This window comes from Myodes glareolus, chromosome 9 (assembly GCF_982192425.1).
Source record: "Myodes glareolus chromosome 9, mMyoGla1.1, whole genome shotgun sequence".
Classification (NCBI taxonomy): domain Eukaryota; kingdom Metazoa; phylum Chordata; class Mammalia; order Rodentia; family Cricetidae; genus Myodes; species Myodes glareolus.
The window spans coordinates 20886987-20911221 of NC_142034.1; the positions used below are offsets into that span (position 1 = coordinate 20886987).

At 46.0% G+C, this 24235-nt stretch overlaps 1 protein-coding gene across 1 annotated transcript in view; it reads right to left on the reverse strand.

Annotated features, from left to right (window-relative positions):
* Positions 1–10447, reverse strand: part of Dhx8 (DEAH-box helicase 8) — a 34089-nt gene extending 23642 nt beyond the window's left edge. Inside the window, exons 1-10 of the mRNA XM_048445755.3 lie at positions 10266–10447; positions 7841–7926; positions 7043–7115; positions 6588–6673; positions 4826–4935; positions 4075–4470; positions 2795–2939; positions 2500–2703; positions 1758–1845; positions 228–325 (exon numbers count right to left, since the gene is read on the reverse strand). Coding sequence (XP_048301712.3) covers positions 228–325; positions 1758–1845; positions 2500–2703; positions 2795–2939; positions 4075–4470; positions 4826–4935; positions 6588–6673; positions 7043–7115; positions 7841–7926; positions 10266–10413 — 1434 coding nt within the window. The 5' untranslated portion in view covers positions 10414–10447. The remainder of the gene's footprint in view (positions 1–227; positions 326–1757; positions 1846–2499; positions 2704–2794; positions 2940–4074; positions 4471–4825; positions 4936–6587; positions 6674–7042; positions 7116–7840; positions 7927–10265) is intronic.
* Positions 10448–24235: the final 13788 nt, after the last annotated feature.

Below are 24235 nucleotides of genomic sequence, written 5' to 3' on the forward strand. Positions count from 1 at the left end.
ATTCAGGCACCACTCCCACAGGGTATTAAGCGGGCTCCTAGAGGAGAAACACATGGTTTTCGGGTCTGCACGGGCTCCCTGCTGTCCTGTGCTTGAGGACACCATGCACTCAGCCACCCGAGAGAGTCATTCTTAATAAAACGATGGGCATTTTGATTTGACCTAACTGGATTTCTTGTGCCAGCGGAGCTGCCTCTTTCTTATTATTTTAACTTAACACTTCTCACCTTGACAATTTTGATGGGGCTCATATCCATGCTCTGTTTTGTGTGCCCTCTCAGGAACGGAGGCTCCTCCTCAACCAGCTCAATTTCAAGATCTTCATCTAAAAGTCCAACAAAAGGAATTAGCCACAAACAAGACAGAAATGACCAACCATTTTCATTAAAATTACTGTTGGCTCAGTAGTTAAGAGCACTGGCTGCTCTTCGAGAGGACCCAAGTTCAATTCCCAGGAAATACATGGCAGTTCAAAACTGATACCCTCACACAGACACACATGCTGGCAAAACACCAATGAACATTAAAAAACAGCAGCAGCAATAGTAACAACAACAAAAAAAAAAACCCAACTGACTGCTCTTCCAGAGGACCTGGATTCAATTCCCAGCACCCATATGGCAGCTCACAACTGTCTATAAGTCCAGGGTCTAAAACCCTCACACAGACATGCATGCTGGCCAACACCAATGCACATAAAAATAATAATAACACACACACACACACACACAAGTTCCAGGACAGCCAGGGAAATACAGTGAAACAAAGAAACAAAAAACATGGGCTGGAGAGATGGCTCAGAGATTAAGAGGACTGGCTGCACTTCTAGAGGTCCTGAGTTCAATTCCCAGCACCCACATGGCACTCACAACACTGAAACTCCAGTTTCAGGGGATCTGAGTTCTCGTCCTCTGTTGCCCTCCTCAAGCACTGAATTTTTATTCTCAGCAAGTGGCAGGTGGATCTTTGTGAGTTCAAGGCCAGCCTGGTCTACCAAGTAAGTTCTAGGATAGTCAGAGCTACATAATAGAGAGACTCTGACTCAAAAAATATATAAACGGGCTGGAGAGGTGGCTCAGAGGTTAAGAGCACTGCCTGCTCTTCCAAAGGTCCTGAGTTCAATTCCCAGCAACCACATGGTGGCTCACAACCATCTGTAATGGGGTCTGGTGCCCTCTTCTAGCCTGCAGGCATACACACAGACAGAATATTGTATACATCATAAATAAATAAATATTTAAAAAAACACAGCATGTAAAATAAATAAATCTTAAAAAAAATACATATATATAAACATATAATAGAAAATTTAAAACCTTTTAAAAATATTTTTTTAATTTGGTACTGGGCTGGGCAGTAGTGGTGCACAGCTTTAATCCCAGCATCTGGGAGGCAGAGGCAGGTGGATTTCAATGAGTTCAAGGCCAGCCTGATCTACTGAGCGAGTTCCAAGACATCTGGGGCTGTTACACAGAGAAAATCTGTGAAGGAAGGAAGGAAGGAAGGAAGGAAGGAAGGAAGGAAGGAAGGAAGGAAGGAAGGAAGGAAGGAAGGAAGGAACTAGATCCCAAAAAATGTACCCAACAGGTCTACTGATTATCTAAACACGTGCCTTCCTCCATTCAGGTGAGTGGTGAGCCACAGGGAACAGACAAACATCATCTCGGGTAAACTATAAAGAGTCCACTCTACAGAGTGACACACCTTGCCAGCCAGCCTCCCCAGCCCTCGCCCAGCTAATTCAAGCAGCAGACTACCTTCCTCATCATCCACCTTAGGGAGAATGCCGGTCTCCTCATCGAAGTCTGGAAACTCTTCTTTGGAAAGCACGTTGGCAGCGATCATCTAGTGAAGGACAGAAGGCAGCGCTTGTAACTAAGATCTGTGCCTAGGAGCAAGACTCTTTCTCAGTGTTAGCTCAGAGGCTTCACACAAGGAAACAACTGCTTCTCCTGGAACCCAGCATGTCAGAGTCAAGAATGAGGCACACATCCATCCCCAGGGAACAGCAAGACACGGTGCTGAAGGCATGGGCCCAGGGGTACTGTCCCCAAGAAGGGTTGCCAGGCCTCCCCTTATTGCCACAGCACGCAGCATACAGTGATCGTCTGGCACGTAGCCCCACAGTTACTCATTTAACACTCTCTCTGCTGTACTGGACAGTGGGTTCCCTAAGGGCAGGAACTATGAAATACTGTCTTTGTAGCACTAGTGCTACACAGGGCTTGACATACCCTCATTCTAATGCTCACTGAAGAATGAGGAAAATAACAATGAAGTCAAAACTACAATTACCACAGAAAAGCACTAAGTTTGAACTCTGCTCACTTTACACTAGTACCACCGGCCCTGGTGCACAGATCAAGGGCACTAAGGCACACTAGGTGCACTAACTCGGCTCACACAACTAGTAAGTGGACAGAAGCCACCACGGGCTGCCACATCTAGGCCCACACTCCTAACCACCATGCTACATGCTGAGTGTCTCTGAGCCCCAACCTGTTTGATCTCCCACTTCTCTGGGTCGGAGATCCGGGTGAGCCGCTTGCGCTCCAGAGAGTCATCTTCTACTTCAGGCGCACTGACGAGGGAGAGGTGGGTGGGTCTGTCAGGGTTCCGCATCGACGTCTCTTCATTGGTCTCCCCGACAAGATTTCGACGTCGATTTGGGTTTAGATCCTCTCCTGTTTCTTGATCCACATCCTAGAGCCAAAAACAAAGGTGCTGTTCACGCGCTGTCTTCCGACACACCCCAGACCAGCAGCTGTGGAAACAGCCTGAACACATCACCTACCTTCATGCTCAGGCTGGTTTTGGTCCCAGTGAAGGAGAGTACTTTGACCTTCACCCTCTGGCCTTTGCTAACAACATCAGCCACATTGGCCACTCGGCCTTCCCGTCGGAGCTCAGAGATGTGCACGAGGCCTTCCCACCGCTTCCTGAGAGAAAGTCAGACAGTTCTGGAATATGTCTAAACAAACCTGTCCCCTAACTTCAACTTGTTGTGTGTTATTTTGATTATGTTCTGACAAATAAAGCTTGCTTAGAGTCAGCCACTAGCTAACCATAGAGGTTTGGAGGACTATAGAGAGAGGAGACAGGATGTAGAAAAGTGGGGCTGAGAGAGGATCTGGGCCTTTTTGAACGAGGAACAAGAGGCAGGAGGCAGCTGGTGGCTGCTTCTCTGAGCTTTCAGGTTCTTACCCCATATCTGACTCCCGATTTTTAATTGATAAAGATTAATTAGATAAGTACTTCACCTACTCCTACTGGAACTACACAAAAGTCTTCACAGGCCTGAAACCTTTGCACTAGGGGGCAAGGCAGGAGACCATGAGTTACAGCTCAGCCTGGGATAGACAGTAAGCCTGAGGCTGTATCCACTGTCTACAATGATGAGACTCTGTCTCAAAAAGATAAAGGAGATGGCCCAGTTGGAGAAGGGCTTGTAGTACAAGCATGAGGCCCTGAGTCTGGATCCCCAGCATCCACATAAAAAATCTATTACAACCCTCCCAAAGAAAAGACGCTGCCTGAGGGGGAGGGAGAGATAATTCTCAACTGCCACAACCAGCAAAGGGCAGATCTCCTGATGACAGAGGAAGGGATAAATGGCTCTGGGACATTTCAAAATCAAAAAAGAATCTAAGGCTAAGAATGTGGCAGGGAACTTGTCTAATATACTAAAGGCCTTAAACTTGAAGCACAGTACCACAAAACAAACAAAAGCAAACCCAAAGTCAACAAAAAGGTTAGACATTGTGGCGCAGACCTTTAATCCCAGCAACTGGGAGGCAGAGATAAGTGGATCTCTGTGAGCCTGAGGCCACCCTGGTCTATACAGAGAATTCTAGGACAGCCAGGATAGCCAGACTCCATCTCAAAAATAAAATAAAATTTTTTTAAAAAGTAAAACTTTCTAAGAACACTGGTATACTGAATAACTAAAGTATTCTAAGAAGCACATAGCTTCTTATGCTTCTATGTGCTTCTTAGAATACGAACACACACACCCTACCTCAGCAGTAAAAGACATTTTTGCCATCACTGATATGAAAGAGTACCAACCATTACCTTAGGCCCTCCAGCTGCACAAAGCAACCAAACTGCATGATGCTGGTCACTTTGCCGTTGTAAATGTCCCCAATGGCAGGCTCTTCAGGGGGAGGACGGTCCACATGCTTATCCCGCCATCTGTCCATATTCCTCTCCCCATACTTTTCCCGATCCTTCCGATCTCTGAAGGGGCTCTGACTTCTGCTCCTGGACCGGTATCTAGACTTCCCCTTAGTCCTCTCCCGGGTCCTGGAATGTGACCGAGAGCGGGACCGGTGTCTCCGCTTATGGTCTCTATCTCTATCTCGCTCTCTGTCTCGGTCTCTATCTCGCTCTCGGTCCTTGTCTCGGTCCCTGTCCCGGTCTCTGTCGCGGTCTCGGCTCCGACTCCTCTTCTTCTTCTTTGTCCTGTCCCTAATAAATCAACAAGAACTTGTATGAAAAATAAATCCACCCAATTTCACCTCTGCACCCAGGACAGTGCCACTGTGTGTAAGCTCGGCACCCTCTAACTGTTGACCTGGACAGGCATCTCAACGACCACCACATCCCCATGGGTCAGTCAGGACTCAGATCACAGACAGCATTGGCCTCCTTCAGCTCCAGTTTCTAACTTCTTTTTAGCATGGAGCAATGAAAACCCAATTTAGTGCATAGCCAGTTGAGAATCCACAAACTTGCCCCAGGGTTTGCTTAACAGGTCCATGAAATCAACTGTCACAGCCTACTAAGTATGCAAATGAACAGGATGAGGATACAAGGGACAAACCTGTGCTCAGTGTCTCTTGGTTTCTCTTGGCCTGCTGCACTAGGCATTAAAGCTTCCAGCTCTTTCAAGACATCCACAGCGACTTTCACATCTTCCTCGTCCAGCATGGTCTGGCAGGTCAGAGATCAGCAAAGTAATGAGAAGAAGAAGAAGAAACCATCTGCCTACTGTCACATCACTAGCCTGCAGCGTGGAAGTCAGTTCTCTCCTTCCAACACGACGTGGGCCCAGAGATCAAACTCGGGTTGTTAAGCGTAGTGGCGAGCACCTTTACCTGCTGAGCCATCTCTCCAGCTCCAGACATCAAAACTTTTCAAAAGCAACATTCTTTCTGCATTCCCCGTTTAATTATTTTCCATAGTTCTTACTACTATCCACTGTGACACAGACTATTAGCCCTCTGTACTGACAATATCCTGGACTCAGCCAATTGTGTATTTACAGGTTTCCTTGACTCCCTAGGCAATACTTTCATAGTGCTTACATTATACTGGGTAGTCTAGAAATGACATAAAGCATGTAAAAGGATGCATGGATGCTATATGCCATTTTGTCTAAGGAACTTGAGCATCAGATCTTGGTACCTGGGGTTATGGAGCCAGCCCCCTTTAGAGCACAATGATACCCACTGTTTACTGCCCATCTCTTTCCCACTAGGCAGGTTACTTACATGCTAATTTCCTACTCTCCCTCTCAAAACAGCATATAAGCTGCAAAAAGGCAGAAAATCTTATCTGTTCTCTTTACTGTTGCTTACCTGGTACTTAGAGTAGTACGTGGCACACAGCAGGTATGATGAACCAGCCTGCCCCCATCTTGGGCTTGAAAGCCTTCTCACAGTAAAGACAAATTAGGTCTATTCCTGTTTATGATTAAATCTGTTTCTTAAGGACTGGGCTATGTCCCACTTATAACTACATATGGCTCTGCACTGCCTGTTCCAGAAATGGCAATCATGTCCTTGTTTCAAAAAGACATTCTGATCACCTTGCAACTGTGCCTTTGTTTCAGGAGGTAGCTGTAACTACCTTGCAACCCTATCTTTGTTTCAAAAGGTTATGACCACTTTGTTATGGTCTGCTTCTGTAACCACACCTATCTGCCTGTCAAATCCCCCCATTTGGAAACCCCTACCCCAAAACTACAAAAACCTATCTTCTCCACGTCTAGTGCTGACCTCTTGGATCTTGACTTAGGGAGAGGCAGCCCATGTACACCAATAAAAAAGCTTGCTTTAATTAATTTGGTGATGATTTGGGTCGGTGGTTTTTCTCCTCAAATCTCTGAGATTAATAGGTACTCAGAAAATTCTAAAATTTATTTATTCATTTTTATTTTTTTGGAAACAGTCTCTCTCTGTAGCCCTAGCTGTCCTGGAACCTGATATGTAAACCAGGCTGGCCTTGGAGTCATAGAGATCCTTGCCTACCTCCCAAATGCTAAAATTAAAGGGATTCACCAGCACACCTAGCCTAAAAGAAAAATGTTACAAATGAAAACATTTAAAAAATTACATCTTTTAATATGCAACAGAGAAAAAATTTTCTAATTTTTACACTGGGCACTTTTGTCAGAATCTTAAGTCTTTTCATATCCCGCACCACTGCTTCCCCAAGTTCCCAAGCTCAAGGCCCCTAACTATCATTCTCTGGACCCTTTCACGGTCTTACCTGGAAAAACATACAGCAGACAAAGTTAAAATTCATATAGTCGCTAAGGAGATGAAAAAGAACAGAACACATTCCCCAAATAGCATCCATACCCGCACTGAAGGGTTGTCTGGCTGGCAAAGGACAGGGAAGAGTTCCTTCAGCTTTTCCTTCTCAGTTTTGGGTTTAACAACTGGATCTTAGTTCATTAAGGAGCATGAAAATGTTAAAAAAGAGATTAAAAAGAGAGACATATTTAATAGTATTACTGGTTAATAAAATAACTTCAACATTAAAATTGTATCAAATAAAAAAACAAATAGCATTTTGCTACATAGTAATAACAAAATTACTAGAAACAATTTAATTCTCTGAATCCAAGGACTGAAAGCCTCTACAAGCTCTGTGCCCATCAAGCAGGGGAGGAGCATGTCAGTCCTCATTTGAATGTCTCAGAATCTAACTAGACCATTCCCTTGCTTAGCAACAGATGAGGGCAAAGTGCAATCTACCGGGTAGCCACCATCCAGACCCTTAGAGACTCAGCTCGGCTGGGAGTCCTGCTTACCTTTGCTAGTAGAAGGCTTTGCTGGAGGCCGCATGGTTTGGATGAGACGCAACAGGTTGCTAATAAGAGAATCCTTTGAAGAAAAGAAGCACAAGACAAAGACGTCACACTCTGGATCAGTGATGAAGTGTATAGGGGAAGGCAAAGGATGTGCTGCAGGCAAGCGTGCTTGTGCACTTGAACTGAGCTGACTACAGCAAGACAGCACAGAAGGCCACCTGGGACAGCATGAAGCCAGAGTAATAACTTAGACCAGTGGTTCTCAACCTAGGGGTCAGAACCCCTTTGGGGGCAAATGGTGCTTCCACAGGGGTCACCTAAGACCACCAGAAAACACAGGAATCTACATTGCAATTCATTACAGTAGCACAATTACAGTTTTGAAGCAGCAATAGAAATCATTTTATGGCTGGGGTCCCCACAACAGGAGGAGCTGTATTAAAGGGTCACAGCAGCAGGAAGGCTTAGATCACACCCAGAGACCATTTGATTTCCCATCTTTTAAAAGTGCCTCCGACACCTCTCATTCCTGACTTCCTGAGCACAGAACAAGAACGTAAACATCCACAGAGACTTCATGATGGAAATCCTACTGCATCCTAGGAAAGCCACACTGGAAGCCTGGCTCCCTCGCAAGCACGGCACATTGCGCATTGATGGCTTGTTTAACTGTATGTACAAACTGTCCCCTTCCTACCTGAAAATTCTTTAATCCTATCAAAATTTAAATTCAGTAGCAACACCAAAACAAAAAGGAAAAAAAAAAAAAAACCACGAAGACTCTTCAGATATACATACTGTGAATTCTGCTCCATTTTTGACCAGAGAAGACTTAAAAGTATCAAAGGTGGTATTTTTCTCAGCAAGACTGATCACAAACTCAGCTGTAAATGACAAAAATTTTAAAGGAATTAAAAATGAGGACTCCATCCAGAGATCGTTTCAAGTATGTTAAAAACTAATCAGGTTAGTTGGGCGGTGGTGGCGCACACCTTTAATACCAGCACTTGGGAGGCAGAGGCAGGTGGATCTCTGTGAGTTCGAGGCCAGCCTGGTCTACAAGAGCTAGTTCCAGGACAGGCTTCAAAGCTTCAGAGAAACCTTGTCTCAAAAAACAAAAACAAAATCAAAAACAAAAATTAATCCAGTTACCCAATTGTCTTAAAAACTATAATCTACTTAGTGCAAAAGAAAAAAAATTTTAAAAATAATTTATTTTATGTGTATGGGTATTGTGGTTTGAAAGAAAATGGCCCCCAAATAGGAGGCACTATTAGGAGGTGCAGTCTTGCTGGAGTACGTGTGGTTTTTTTGGAGGAAGTATCATTGTGGAGGTGGGCTTTGAGGTCTCATATAAACTCAAGATAACAGTATCTCAATTCACTTCCTCTTGCCTGGACAAGACATAGAACTTTCAGCTCCCTCTCCAGCACCATGTCTGCCTTCACACCACCATGTCCCATCATGATGTTAATGGACCGAATCTCTGAACTACAGGTCACTCAATTCAATGTTTTTTAAAGAGTTGCTGTGGTCATGGTGTCTCTTCACAGCAATAGAAACCCTAACTAAGACAGGTGTTTTGCCTGCATGTATACCACAATCGTACCTGGTGCCTGCAGAAGCCAGAGAGGGTGCTGATCCTCTGTGACTGGAGTTACAAACCCATGAGCCACCACATGGGTGTGGGTGCCGGAATCTAACTCGGGTCCTTTGGAAGAGTAGCCCCTGACATTAGCCACTAAGCCATTTCTCCAGTCCCAAGAAACTACTTTTATTTAGTTTTTGAAGCTCAAGAAAAAAATGTATTAGTGTTTGAAAGCAAACAACAGGACAAGCAAGCTGAAGTTCCTGGCAGCTGCTAGGAGAGGGAGATGAAATCCATGCATTTTAGTTCAAACATGGGGGGGTCAGAGAAACAGTGAGAGAAACCAGAGCTGGGGAATCTCAGCTAGTAGCTGAAAATAAGCCAAGGGGAAGAAACAGCAAAAACATGCTTGGTACCAGGCCAGAATGTGAGTTCAGAGAGTTCCCATTCAAGGTTCTTCTGTCCCAAGACAAAGGATTGCATCAGGGATAGACATCGAAATAAAGACAGGAAATTACAAGAAAATCAGGGCTGCAGGGATGGCCCAGCAGTTAGATGGTGCCTTTATGAAAATGAGAGGATGTGCTCTTCCAAAGGACCTTGGTTTGATTTCCAGAACCCACATAACAGCTCACAACAATGTGTAACTCCAGTTTCAAGGCATCCAAAGCCTCTGTGGGCTCCATACACGCAGTTGACACACAGACATACATTCAGACAAAACACTCATGCACATAAAACAGAATAAAATAAAATAAAATGCTTGGGCCTGGAGAACAGGCTCACAGGTTAATAGCACTGACTGTTCTTCAAGAGGACTCAGGTTCTATTCCCAGTACCCACAAGTTGGCCCACAGCTGTCCGTAGTTCCAGTCCCAGAGGATCTGAAACAAACACTCTTCTGGCCCAGGCACCCATGTGATGCACAGATGCATATGCAGACAAACACCCAAACACATGAAGGAAAAATATTTAAGAATAAAAAAAAAAAACAGATGGCACTCCTTTACTCATTTTTCCACCACCCATGTCTAAATCTTCGTGCATCTACAACCATTTTCTCCTGTGACACATTGAAGCAACCCTGTACCTATCAAATGGAATGGCTCCCCACATGCTCCTGACCCACAAACACACCCTCTCTTAATTTCTGTTTGGGTTCCCTAGTCATAGTTTGCCCCTAAACAATGACAGGTGTTTCACAGACAAGAATATGTGAATAGTCAAGAACACAGCTCAAAACACAAACGCTGACTACTGCCTCAAGGTAGCGAAGACCAAACAAGATAATGCAGATGGAGAGCTACCCAAAATATCTCGTGAGCTTCTAGAAAATATCAGCCATAATCACCACCATCATCTTTGCGGGGGCTGCTGCAGCTACTATTAAAGCCGTATAACCATCCAGAGCTGAAAAACAAAAGTCAACCACAGATGGTAGCCTCAGACTTCACTGGCAGCCCTGAGAAATGGTTTCTAACAGTTCGGTCTGGAAGGCTCTCCGGCAGAGGCCACCGCCGCAGGTTCCCGGAGCCCAAGGTCCCGATGACAAACACACACTAGGCCGGTCAACCACTTTTCTCTTGCCTCCCTCGACCCCAAACTCAAAGGTCAGAGGGTACTCCTTCGGCTCACCCAGATCCTTGTCGTTGATGCCCAAGTGATTGTCCAGCTCCGTGCAAACTTTCGACACCAAAGACAGGTACTCGAGTTTAGCGAGCTCTTCCGCGGGGCCGGGCTCCGAGCCCATCAGGACCCCGGCAGTAGCCACGGCCACAGCCATGGCTACAACTTCCCTTCTGTCTCCTTCCGGTCGGCCAGAACGTGAAGCAAGAGTTTCCACTTCCGGGTCGGCGCACGTCTCTTTTTGTTTATGGTGGTTTGACGAACGTTGAGCGCCTCAGTACAAATCAGAGAGATCAGACCGGAAGTCCTCATAGAAGGGCCACACACGCTGAGTTACGCCGGACGTTGCATGGCGCCGTCTACCGGGCGAGAGGACTCTCTCCTTAACGTTCACGCTCCGCGCGCTTCCGCACTGCGTCAGCAGAGGGCGACCGCGGCCTGTGCAAGGGGCCCCTCGAAGACGCGCGCCAGGACGGAGTGCGCCTGCGCATTAGAATCTGGTTGGGGCCACGGAACAGACCGAAACTCTTCGGGAGAGCAAAGGCAAAATTGACGTGTATAGTCCCGATGGTCGCCCCAATTTGTGACTTCTTGTCATTGTCAAGCCATCTCAAGTGACTCTTACACCAGCAGACGATGAATTTTGGTTTCTCTTCTGTAAACTGGGATAATACGGTCTAAATGGCTTAGGAAAAGACTAAATGAAATGGCTATACAAAGAGGCCGGCCCTCTATGAATGGTAGTTGCTAGAATACCCCAAAGCTGAGACAGTGTCCCGGTAAGGCTGGTCTCAGTACTTCTGTTGCCATTACCCCCAGTTTTTTCTCGAAACCGTTCCCCTACATGTCAGCTGTGCTGTGAGCCTGAGGTCATAAATTCAGGTATCCCAACTCTTACTTTTCCCTAACAGTAGGTGTGAAGGATTACCCATATCCCGACACTCAGTGTGAGAAGTAAGAAAACTCCTCTCCCAAAGTGAACAGCCCTCCCATCAGTCAAAAGAAAGACGAGTCCCCTCTGCTACTTTTAGCTCTGCCTCCATTGCACTGTCTTTGAACTCTCTCCAGCGCCTCAACGATAGAGTAAAGAATTACAGGCAAGCTGGGCATAGCGGGGCTCTTCCTTTAATCCCAGCTCTTGAGAAGCAAAAGCAGGCCAGTCTCTGAGTTGGAGGCCAGCAAGAGCTACACAGTGAGACAGGCAGGGGAATACCAGAGTAGGGGTTCTTACTGCCTCCAACAGCTCCATGCTTCCAGATTCCCAAGGACTTAGTCCTATGCCATCTGAGTTCCTGTTGCCCTTCCCTTTTCTTCCTGCCTTTGATGGCTTGCTAACCTGGCAGCATGGAGTTGAGATTTCAGAAGCTTATTCCACTTGACCCTCCTTTCCCTGCACCAATTTGCTACTAAGACTTCATGTTTCTATCTAGCTGCACTTTTAACATTTAACAGGAAGAAGGAGAGATAGAGAGCAAGGGTTAGTTGGTTGGTTTTTCAAGATTGGGTTTCTCTATGTAACCTTGGCTGTCTTGGAACTCACTCTGTAGACCAGACTAGCCTCTGCCTCCTGAGTACTGAGAATAAAGATGTACACCACCGCAGTTGGGCAGGAAGCTGGGTTTTGTTGTTGTTTGGTTGGTTGGTTTGTTTTGGTTTTTTAAGACAGGGTTTCTCTGTAGCTTTGGAGCCTGTCCTGGAACTAGCTCTTGTAGACCAGGCTGGCCTTAAACTCACAAAGCTCCACCTGCCTCTGCCTCCCTAGTGCTGGGATTAAAGATGCCACCACCACCTGGCTCAGGAAGCTGTTTTAAAAGCTCTGTCAAAAAAGACTCTAAACTGGACATGTTGGCACGTGCCTTTAATCCCAGCACTCGAGAGGAAGAGACAGGCGTATCTCTCTAACTTTGAGGCCAGCCTGGTCTACATAGTGAGTCCAGGACAGCCAGAGCTAAGAGAGAAGACACTGTCTACCAGGTGTGGTACATGCCTGACAAATCCCAGCACTTTATAGGAGACAGGGCAGACTTAGCTACATGGTGAGTTTGAAGTATCCTGTGCCACATAGCAAGAAAGACCCTATTAACAAACAAAAAAGCTATAGAATCATAACATGTAGTCGTAGTAAATACTGTATGAACTTTTAGAATTGTTCAGGAACTTTTGCATGTGTGTCTCAAAAGTAAATATGAACAGAAAGATGTATTTTGTTTTATTTTGAGGACTGGGGCTATAACTCAATTGGTAGAGTGCTTGCTTAGCATTGAACCCTGGGTTCAATCCCCAACAATGTCTAAAAGCAGGCAAGGTGGAGCTGGAGAGATGGCTCAGTGGTTGGGAGTGCTGACTATTCTTCCAGAGGACTTGGATTCAATTCTCAGCACCTACGTGGCAGCTAACAACTGTAAATGTAAGACCTTTGAGGAGCAAGTAGCCTGGCCCCACCCGCCGACTACTCTAATGGCCATTTCCAGCCCTCCCCCCCCCGCCCCCCCCGCCCCCCCCCCCACCCCAGATGCAGGCAGCCAAGCTCCAACCTACAGGGAAAAAGAGTCCCAGATCAGGTCACGAGATCCCTCCAATCCCTGATCTTGAAGTTCCACCAATCCCCGAGCTTGCCCGAAATTAGGCCATAAAATCCCACCAATCCCAGGCTACCTTGAAAGCTCTCCCCATCCACCACAAGAAACCCTGTGTAAAGCCTGCCTCCCACTCAGTTCTGTGCTACCTCTCTCCCAGGCAGAGGCAGCCGCCCTCCTGTGTTTTTCCCAATAAATCTCTTGTGTGAGGCAGCTCACAACTATCTGTAACTCTAGTTCCAGGGAATCTGGCACCTTCACACAGACATGCTTGCAGGCAAAATACCAATGCACATAACATAAATAAGTCTTTTCAAAAAGTATACAGTTGTGAGTCACTATGTGGTTGCTGGGAATTGAACTCAGGACCTCTGGAAGAGCAGCCAGCGTTTTTAGCTCAGAGCCATCTCTTCAGCTCCTATCAACATTTTTTAAAAAGTGAATATAGCCAAGCGGTGGTGGCGCACACTTTTAATCCCAGCACTCGAGAGGCAGAGAGACAGGTGGATCTCTGTGAGTTCGAGGCCAGTCTGGTCTACAGAGTGAGTTCTGGGACAGGCTCCCAGGCTACAGAGAAACCCTGTCTTGAAAAAAAAAAAAGGGGAGGGGGGATATAACTGAACATAGTGGCGCACAGCTGAAATCCTGGCATGTGGAAGGTTTTACTTTGCCTGCCCTCTCTTCCTTCCTCTCTCCTTTCTTCCCTCTCTCCCTCCCTTGATGATAAAGTCTAGTGAGCTTCAGGCCCTCGATTTGAGATCCCTAGCACTAAAAACTAAAGCAAACAGCCTATATGTAGTCACTACTTGTTCATCACTGGAGTGGAATAGGAAACTATCACCAGCCGGCAAGACAGAGGAGAAGGTGAAAGTACTTGTGGCCGAGCCTGACAACTGGAGTTTGATCCCCGGGACCCACACAATGGTAAGGAGAACTGACTGTTGCAAGCTGTCCCTCTGACCTTCACACGCCTGGCATTTACAAGCCCACACCCATACACACAGAATAATAAGTATAGTAAACAATTATTCCTGGGGCTGGAGAGATGGCTCAGTGGTTAAGAGCACTCACTGCACCTGAAGGGGATGGGTTCAATCCCCTGTACCTACAGCAGGTGGCTCACAAATGTCTGTAACTCCAATTTCAGGGGAATTGGAGAATGTTGTTTTAACACAGAATTACTGTGTTGTAGAATGTTATTTTAACAGGCAAAGATGTGTTACATTTGTTTATGTTGCAGAATATTATTTTAACTGTAAAGGTATGGTGATTTTGTTTATGCTGCATTTGTTTAATTATGTAAAGCTATGTTGAATTTGTTTCACCTTGTCTGCCTAAGGCACCTTATTGGTCTAATGAAAAACTGCACTGTCAAGCTGGAAGGTCTGAGCACAGACAGGGAGATCTCTGTGAGTTCGAGGCCAGCCTGGTCTACAGAGCGAGTTCCAGGACAGGCTCTAAAGCTACAGAGAAACCCAGTCTTGAAAAATCAAAATAAATAAATTTAAAAAAATAATAAAGCCAGGCTGTGGTGGCATACACCTTTAACCCCAGCACTCGGGAAGCAGAGGCGGGCGAATCTCTGTGAGTTCAAGGCCAGCCTGGTCTACAAGAGCTAGTTCCAGGACAGGCTCCAAAGCTACAGAGAACCCTGTCTCGAAAAACCAAAAATAAATAAATAAATAAATAAATAAATAAATAAAAATAAAAAACCTGAACCGTCGATGATTAGGCAGGAAAGGGATAGGAGGGGCTGCCAGGCAGAGAGAATAAGAGAAATTTAGGTTCCAGAGATGGAGGAACCAGAGAAGAAGAAGAAGGAGAGAACCATGCCCAGGGCAAGAAGCCAGGCAACCCCTAACCAACCAGACACAAGAAGCAGTGGAAGTAAGATATTCAGAAGGAAGAAAGGTAAAAAGCCCTGAGGCAAAAGGTAGATAAAGAGAAACAGGTTAATTTAAGTTAAAAGAGCTAGCCAGAAATGGACCTAAGCTAGGCTAAGCACTCAAAACTAATAATAAGGACTGGAGAGATGGCTCAGCAGTTAAGAGCAAAGACTGATCTTCCAAAGGTCCTGAACATGGTGGCTCACAACCATCTGTAATGAGGTCTGGTGCCCTCTTCTGGCCTTCAGGCATATACACAGACAGAATATTGTATACATAATAAATAAATATATTAAAAAAACAAAACAAAACAAAGAGTGTTGCTGTGACCCACACAGCCCTGATCTTTGGCCTTTTCCACTTTTCCACGGTGTGAAACTGAGCTGGTGAGGCAAACACCTGTGTTCTAGAAGACAAAATCAAAATCATTTGCTTTCAAGTGTGTGACTACCACCCAACAGTCACTGTCTTTAAGGCAGGGATGCTTCATAAAACATGACCTGGCCCCACCGGAGAGCCTTTGAACTATCCTGAGACAAAGAATGACCTAAGCCCTTTCATCCAGGCACGGGGAGAGGCAGACCCCAGAGAAGTGAGCCATTTGTCACTCTACAGTGTCCCCCTCAAATTCTTCTCCAAATTGGAACCTAGTCATCAAATTTGTATTGAACATCCAGTTTGTTGTATCTAGGCACTGTGGTGTGTTCCGGAGAGACTCATGAGGGACCTAAAGGACTGGCAAACATCAAAGGACAATTAGAATACTAGAGATGCCGTACTTGGCTCAGGGAGCTTTTCTGCTGAGCTGTGTTTATAACAGAAGTCTGTCAGCTGCCTAGACACGAAGGCAGGCGGTTGGAAGTCAGGAAAACACATCAGGTCTGCTCCCTGTCATCCAGGGGCAGTGGGAGCAAGAGCAGGCGGAGCAAACCCTAACCAGAGCCATTTACCCCATCGCGTCTCCTTGTCTGTCTGTCTTATCTTCCAATGGCCAGGCGCAGCCTCAACTTTCCGCAAAACATTCCTGACCTTAGGCCATCAACCTGCTGTTAATAATAACAGATACTCTGGGCTCTAAATCCATCCAGTTTTAGAGAATTAGGCAAAAAAAGCGTTCCTCCTCTGCAGGCCTTTTCTTTTGTTAAGCAGCCCTCCTCACCCCCACCCCCTGGTTGTATTTAAAATGCCGGGGGTTGAGGAGCAAGAATAGATTGAAAGACCAGACACTATGACTTGGACTAGTCAAGAAACTTGTGACTTTGTGTGTTTTCTCTCATACGGACACACCTCTAATCCCAACACTCAGGAAGCTAAGGCAGGCAGATCTTTGTGAGTTTGAAGCCAGTCTGGTCTCTACAAAGTGAACACCAGACTAGCCAAGAATGCATAATGAGATCTGTCTTTTTTTTTTTTTTTTCTTCTGGTTTTTTAGAGACAGGGGCTCTCTGTGGCCCTGGCTGTCCTGAAATTTGCTTTGTAGACCAGGCTGGCCTCAAACTCACAGAAATCCCCCTGTCTTGGCCTCCCTAATGCTGGGATTAAAGGCATGAGTCACCACGCCCAGTTGAGACCCAGTCTTAAAATAAAAACAAACTACGCATTTTATATGTATCTGTAGGACATTAAAGTAAAAAGAGGGCAGTGAACGAAAGAGAAGATGATCTAGATGGGGTAATGGGATACATCTGTTATTAAAGCAAGGAGGCATGAGCAAGAACAAAGTATAATGATTCATATGCAGATCCAGATCCATATACAAAAATGCTACAGTGAAAACCCTTTTATTTTTTTAGACTTACTTATTAATTATGTATACAGGGTTCTTTCTGCATGGATGCCTGCAGGCCAGAAGAGGGCACCAGATCTCATTACTGATGGTTGTGAGCCACCATGTGGTTGCTAGGAATTGAACTCAGGACCTCTGGAAGAAGAGTCAGTGCTCTTAACTGCTGAGCCATCTCTCCAGCCCGTGAAAACCCTTTTCTTAGTAGGCTAACCAAAAATATAAGAGAAGGCCAGTGAGATGGCTCAGCAGGTAAAGGTGCACACACACTCACAAATAAATGTTTAAAAAAAAAAGTAATAAGAGGGAGAGCACGAGGGGAAATAGAAGCAGAGAGAAACTGTATTTAGCTAGTGTGGTGTCGAGTGCCTGTAAGCCCAGCACTTAGGAGGTGGAGGCAGAAGGATTGGGAGTTCAAGATCATCCTCAGCTCCAGAGCAAGGTTTCTGATATTGTTTTGTTTTGGAGACAGGGCTCTCATAATCCAGAGTGGGGCTCTGACCTATGTAGTTGAGAATGATCTTAAATTTCTGATCCTCCTGCCTCTACTTCATGAGTGCTGAGAACACAACTGAGAGCCAGCCATAACTGGGATTAAACCCCTGGCTTCCTACAAGCCAGCCAACATGCTACGGGCTACCGACTGAGTTACAGTCCCAGATCAACACAAGGGCATGCGGGACTTGGCGAAACCCGGTCTCAGGGAAACAAAACGGCAACAAAAAATGTGTTTCTTGTCCTGTCTACCTTCTGCAGGAATCTGAAATCGTTACTGTGTATTTGTTTAGGAAATTTTATATTCCAATCTCATTTTAGGTTTGTTCATTTATTTGTTTGTTTATTGTAGTGTAGTGCTAAGATAGATTGATCCCCAGGGCCTTCAGCTGCTAAGCAAACATTGTAACTGAACGATATTCTCAATCCCAGGTTTTCATCTTTTTTTTTTTCTCTAAAAGTTTAAAGCACGTGTGTGTGTGTATTTAAATCAACATTTTAAGTAGAAGATGAAGTATCTACTTACATTACACTTTTTGCTTGGCCCTCTAATAAAATTTAGCCTTCCCAACTAGAGACTGGCTGTTTTTGCAGCCTCTGGGTTTTGCTTGTGGTCGTTTCCCTCAGGAGAGAGCCACAACCCAAGTCGCATCAATAAGTGAATTTATGGTAAGAGGGAAAAGAGGCTGGAGTTGTGCTGACCTTTTGTTTGTGAGCCAAGCACATAAGCCAGCTTCCAGGAGGGGGGGGGGGGCAGGCTGGAGCCAAGGATCATTTGCTTATTTATGTAGGTGCTTAGGGATTGAGCTCAGGACCTAGGACATTCCAAGTATGACGTCTGCCGCTGACCTCCACTTAGCCAAAGGTCTGTGATAAGCCGTGGTCTCCTGCCATTAACCCAGAAGAGGCTCTTCCTTTGCTGTGCTTTCCCTGGGGGCGGAAAGAAACTGTCCCCCACGAGCTCCATCCCCGATCCCAGAGCATCTCCGCAAAGCTAGCCACTTGCTCGCGGACCCGAGGCAGGACAGCCTTAGTGGTGGCAACAGCTGCTGCCCTAGCACCAGGAGAACTGTCTTTCCATTTGGGGACTGCAGTAATTACAGCGATTTATGCCACCACTGTGAAAATTAGCAGTCTGGTGAAGTAACCAAGAATGAATTCCTCCCCTCCCAGAGTTCCCCCCATCCCGATGCGCCACCAAATAAAACCAGCATATGGGGGAATTAGAGAGAAGCCAGTGTTCAGGGGACTGAGCTCCCCACCCCACCCCCACCCCAACCCTGCCAGGCCAACAGGGATCCCAGGTCCCTAACAAGCATCCCCTTGCCACACATTAGTGTGAGTCTGGGCAAGTCGTAAACACCAACTTGTGGTTTAGCCTTTCAAAGTCATTTGTTCCAGGGTAGAAGCATCTTGCCCTGCTTTGTTTCCATCTGTTTAATTGCAAATTGGCTGAAGGAGGAAACGGAGAAAGAAGGGAGGTGGTAACCCTCTATTATGTGGGTACGGCTGGAGCAACAGAGATTTCTTTTTGTCATGGATTGGCTTTTTGAGCGTCAGCTGAATTTATATGAGAGTGTGACTCAGTGGAGGAACGTGTGAGGTTTGGGTTTGATTCCCAGAACTGCAAAATAATAAACATACAAATATGTAAATAAGTCCTAATTGAAATCTAGCCAGAACAACCACCAGCACCACCGGCTCCTTCCTCATTGAAGAAGGCAGAGTGTTTCCCAGTCACCTGCAGTTAAAAAAAAAAAAATGTGTGTTGTGTATGTATGCATGTGTGCACGCAGAGGCCAGAGGTCAATGTCAGTTTTCTACTGGCTGGCCAATGAACTCCAGGCTCCTCTTGTCTCTGTTTCCTCAGGAATGAGATCCCAGCTACAAGCTCCCCTTTTGCCTCTGCCTGGCTTTTGAATTTTATTTCTTTCTTTTTTCTTTTGTTGCTGGTGGGTTTTGTTATTGTTTCTTTGTTTTTTCGAGACAGGGTTTCTCTGTGTAGTTTTGGAACCTGTCTTGGAACGCTCTCTGTAGACCAGGCTGGTCTTATACTCACAGAGATCGACCTGTCTCTGCCTCCCAAGTGCTGGGATTAAAAGCACGTGCCACCACCACCCGGCCTTGAATTTTATTTCTTAATTTTTTTAAGTATTTATTTATTATGTATACAATATTCTGTCTGTGTGTATGCCTGCAGGCCAGAAGAGGGCACCAGACTCCATTACAGATGGTTGTGAGCCACCATGTGGTTGCTGGGAATTGAACTCAGGACCTTTGGAAGAGCAGGCAATGCTCTTAACCTCTGAGCCATCTCTCCAGTCCCCTTATTTCTTAATTTTTAAAGCGAGGGCTGGGGATTGAATTCAGATCTTCGTGCTTGGTATGACTTTATCAGCTGAGCCACGGTCTCCCTGTCCTCTGCATATAAAGTCAACGGACACTCAAAAGGCCAGTGTCCCTTCAGTTGACCCCTTCAGTTAACAGTTTCCCGCCTCCTTAGCCTCCTGCACTCTCACCATGGCCTGCACACACCTTACTGCTCCCACTCCTAAACAGGTCCTCTACTTCTAGAACAACTGCAGACTCTGGACTGCTGAAAGTCCCTTGCCAACGTGCCCCTCTCTTTAAAGGCTCGCCTGACTCATATCCCAGAAGTCCATTCCAAAACCTTGATCACCATAAACATACAAATGTTTTCCAAACTGAAAATACCCTGGCTCGCCCACAGCCACGTGGCTAGTCACACATATTCTGTCACGTGGTAGAAGGCATACGTTCACAGGCTAGACTGTTAGGAGAGCTATTGCTCCTCCTTCTCTATTGTGCTGACAGTGTCATAAGGACACGGGCTTGTTAGGAAAAAGTAGTGATTTGAGAACATTTAAACTGCAATTTAGAAAGCCATTCCGCTATTTTGAGTCTTTGGCATACCATACGCTATAATTACATCTGTGTGCCTGTATCATACCATATAAATAATACAAGCTTTTTTTTTAAATATATATTGACATGGCCTAGAAGCTTGCCTGAGTCTTCACAGGCCAGGAAAACATTTAAAAGATCGAGACAGATCTCAAACTGAGCTCGTTCAGGGCCAGTTGAGAACACAGTGAGATCCTGATCCTCCAGTTAAAAGAAATCAGAGGGCACCACAGCCAATATGGAAGCGACACAAACAACATTTATAGTAGAATGCAGTCAGCATTGTGTGTGTGCTCCTGAGAATTTTAATATTAGTTCTGTAGGGGGCCTGTGTTGCCTAAGCTGGCCTAGAACTCATTTGAACCTGGGTTTAAATGGGTTTAAATGCCTCAGGAACCCCCCTCAAGAAACGACGACTACACCCACAACACTGTGCCTCCTTGTCTATAACCCCACCCCACATAGAGAGGGTTTTAATTATTTGTTAATTTTTATTATTTCATGTGCATTTGTGTCTTGCCTGCATGCATATCTGTGTGAGAGTGTCGGATCCTCTGGAACTGAAGTTACAGGCAGCTATGAGCCTGCCATGTGGGTGCTGGGGATTGAATACGGATGCTCTGGAAGAGCAGCCAGTGCTCTTAACTGCCGAGCCACCTCTCCAGACCCAAATGCTCATTTTCAAAACACTTATTAACTTTATTTTATGTGCATTTGTAAGATCCCCTGCAACTGGAGTTACAGACAGCTGTGAGCCACCATGTGGGTGCTGAGAACTGAACCTGGGTCCTTGAGAAGAGCAGTCAGTGCTCTTAACCACAGAGCCCTCTCTCCAAACCCCCCAAATACTATTTTTGATGTATGAACTATAACTTAAAGGGTATTTTTCATCTATTTTATGTGTGTGTGATGTCTGTGTATGATACGCGTGCATGCATGTGTCTCTGTTTGTATGTGTGGGTACAGGTGTGTGTATGTGGACGTGAAGGAGAACTGAGTGCTGGTCCTCACCGTCCTCTTTGAGACAGCACTTCTTGTTTGCTGCTGCGTGCACCAGGCTCAGTGATGGCCCCGGAGCTTCTCCCGCTGCTGCCTCCCATCTCTCTGTGGGAGCACTGTGATTACAGGCATCACTACCTCATCCGGCTGTATGCAAATTCTGGGGATTCAAACTCAGGACCGCACCCTTGTGTAGTGAGTAATTTACCCACTGAGCAGTCTCCTTTGCCCTTTTATTTTCTTTAGACAGGATCTCACTATGTAGCCCCATCAGGTTTGGAACTTGCTATGAAAACCATGATAGCCTTGAATTTGCTGGTGGTCCTCTGGCCTCTGCCTCCCAAAAGTTGAGATTATAGGCAAGCACCACTAGACCTGGATTAAATTGTTCTGTTTTGTTTGAGAGAGGGTTTCTCTGTGTAGCTCTGGCTGTCCTGGAACTTGCTCTGTAGAGCAGGCTGACCTCACACTCAGTGATCTGCCTGACTCTGCCTCCCGAGTGCTAGATTAAAGGTGTGCGCCCACCACCGCCTGCCCTCTCTTTCATTGTTTGTTTTGAGACAGGGTTTCTCTGTTTAGTCATAGTTATCCTGGAACTTACTTTGTAGACCAGGCTGGCCTTGATCACACAGAGATCTGTCTGCCTCTGTCTCTCGTGTGCTGGGATTAGAGGAGTGCCACACCACCATGCCTATGCCTAATTTTTTTTGGTTTTTTGAGACAGGATTTCTCTGTAGCTTTGGAGCCTGTCCTGGAGCTAGCTCTTGTAGACCAGGCTGGCCTCAAACTCATAGAGACCCACCTGCCTCTGCCTCCTGAGTGCTGCAATTAAAGGCGTGCGCCACCATCACCTGGCTTCAATTTCTTAATATAGAAAGAATCTCAACTGGGCAGTGATGGAGCACACCTTTAATTCCAGCACTCGGGAGGCAGAGGCAGGAGGATCTCTTTGAATTCGAGGCCAGCCTGGTCTACAGAGTGAGTTTCAGGACAGCTAGGGCTGTTACACAAAGACACCCTGCTTCGAAAAAAAGCAAAAACACAAAAACAGAAACAAAAAAAAATCTCTTAACCAGTCATGGCGGAGCACAGCTTTAATCCCAGCATTCCAGAGGCAACAGGAGGGTGAGCTCCATGAGTTCAAGGCCAGCCTGGTTTACAGAGTGAGTTCTATAAGAGAACTATATATAAATGTAGAAGTTAGCTCAGTTTGAGAAATAACCAGGCTAGCTAAAAGATAAACGATTATATTTTTATTTATTATAAGGGGAAAACGCATGAAACAGAAACGAAAAGTCCAAGCTCAGCTGTGCTGCGAGGGAGCCACAGAGAGAGAGCACCTGGGCCAGGCACCATTTTTCTCCAGGTCCCAGAAAGCCACACCCTAACTAGGTCCCGCCTCTTAAAAATAATTGGTTAACAAAGCTTCCCCGTCACCTCCCCCTTTTGTCTAAACCAGAGCGATTCAAACCCAATACAAAACTATATATACAATAGGAACAGATATCAAGTATAAAATTACAAACAACACAAACCTCTAAACTTAGCCATCTCTTCTCTCTCTCTTTTTCTCTTCCACTACCCCCCCCCCCTTTTTTTTGAGACAAGTATCTCTATGTAACAGTTCTGATTGTCCTGGAATTTGCTATCTAGACCAGGATGGCCTAGAACTCACAGAGATCTGCCTGCTTCTGCCTCCCAAGTGCTGGGATTAAAGGCGTGTGGTACCACCACCAGGCCTATCTTCTGCCACTCTTGTCCCCAGGGACTGGTCTCTGCCCCTTCTCTGTTCCCTTTTCTTCCGCTTCTCTCTCTTTTTCCAATAAACCTCCCACGTGAGCCCTGTTGCATGGCATGTCTTCTTCCGGCTGTTTTTTGTTTTGTTTTGTTTTGTTTTTTAATTATAACAGATATGACTGTCTTAGTGGGGCTGCAAGCTCAAGGGAACCTCCCAGCCCCTGGGACTGCTCCCAAGGTCTTACCTCTTCCTGAGTCTGATTAATCTAATAGCCATTCCCCCTGCCTCCTTCCTCCTTCATCCCCCACTTCCCTATCCCCCTACCCCTGCCTGCCTGCCACAGCTGATTGGTAGGAAAACGCAACGACCCAGGTTAGGCCAATCAGAGTTCTACTCCACGATTTTTTTAGAAATTGGAATTGAAGGCAGAGACAAGGTCACCTCTGATAGAACAACCGTGAACCGTGAGACACCAGAGCCACTGGAAGCCATGCTCTCTCTGGAGAGAAAGACAGAATAATAGAGGAGGTGGAGGAAGGTGAAGTGTAGCTCAGTGGCAGAGCGCTTGCCCAGCATACACAAAGCCCTAGGTTCAAGCCCTCCCCAGCAAAAATGAAACAAAACCCAGGATGCCCTAGAAGGCCATTAGCCAGCTCTCCCTGATTCTAGGAGCCCTAAAATGCTTCTACTTCCTGTCTGCACCAGATAAAAACCGTCTTTTCACAACTAGTAAGTGGCAGGGGACGGAGGCCTGGCTGGGAGGGTGGGTCTTCGGAACCCTTCCTCTATTTCCTTTAGGAGACCAAGATCACAGGTACAAACCTGGCCTCTGACAACATGGAAATGAGCAGGGCAAAGTCACCAAGCCCAGCCAGCCCCTTCGACTTCACATGAGTCACAGCAGATCGGCCTTTATCTGCACTGCCTGGGAAACCGGTGTCCTAATGGTGTAGAACATTTCAAGATGACTTCTGCGCCTTGGGGCAGGAGTTCAGAAGGAAGTACTTTGTTCCCAGAGTGTGACTGTCAGCACTGGACTCAGCTTCACAGAGCCACACCCAGGCAATCTCCTGCGGACTCAGAGGGATGAGAGGGCAAAACAGGATGGAGAAAATCAGAGCGAAGGGCAAAGGTAACAGGTCCCCACATGATCATATCCTTCGCTGCTGCAAAGCACTTTCCTACCTGGGAACTTTATTAAAAGATATTTTTAAAAATTAAATATACAGTGTTCTGCCTGCATGTATGCCTGCACCACCAGAAGAGGACATTAGATCTCATTACAGACGGTTGTGAGCCACCATGTGGTTGCTGGGAATTGAACTCAGAACCCCTGGAAAAGTAGCCAGTGCTCCCAATCTCTGAGCCATTTCTCCAGCCCTGTGCCTGCGCGCCAGTCTGGACTCAATGGCAAGTCCAGAGGGACAGAAAGCAGGGACAGTCCTGACTACATTTCACAGAAGAGTTAAAAGGCCCTTAGCACAGTGCCAGAGACATTGCTGTCACTCAGTAAATCTGTTCATTCATTCCATGGGCTCCCAAAACTCAGTGACCACTGGATAAAATGAGAAAACATG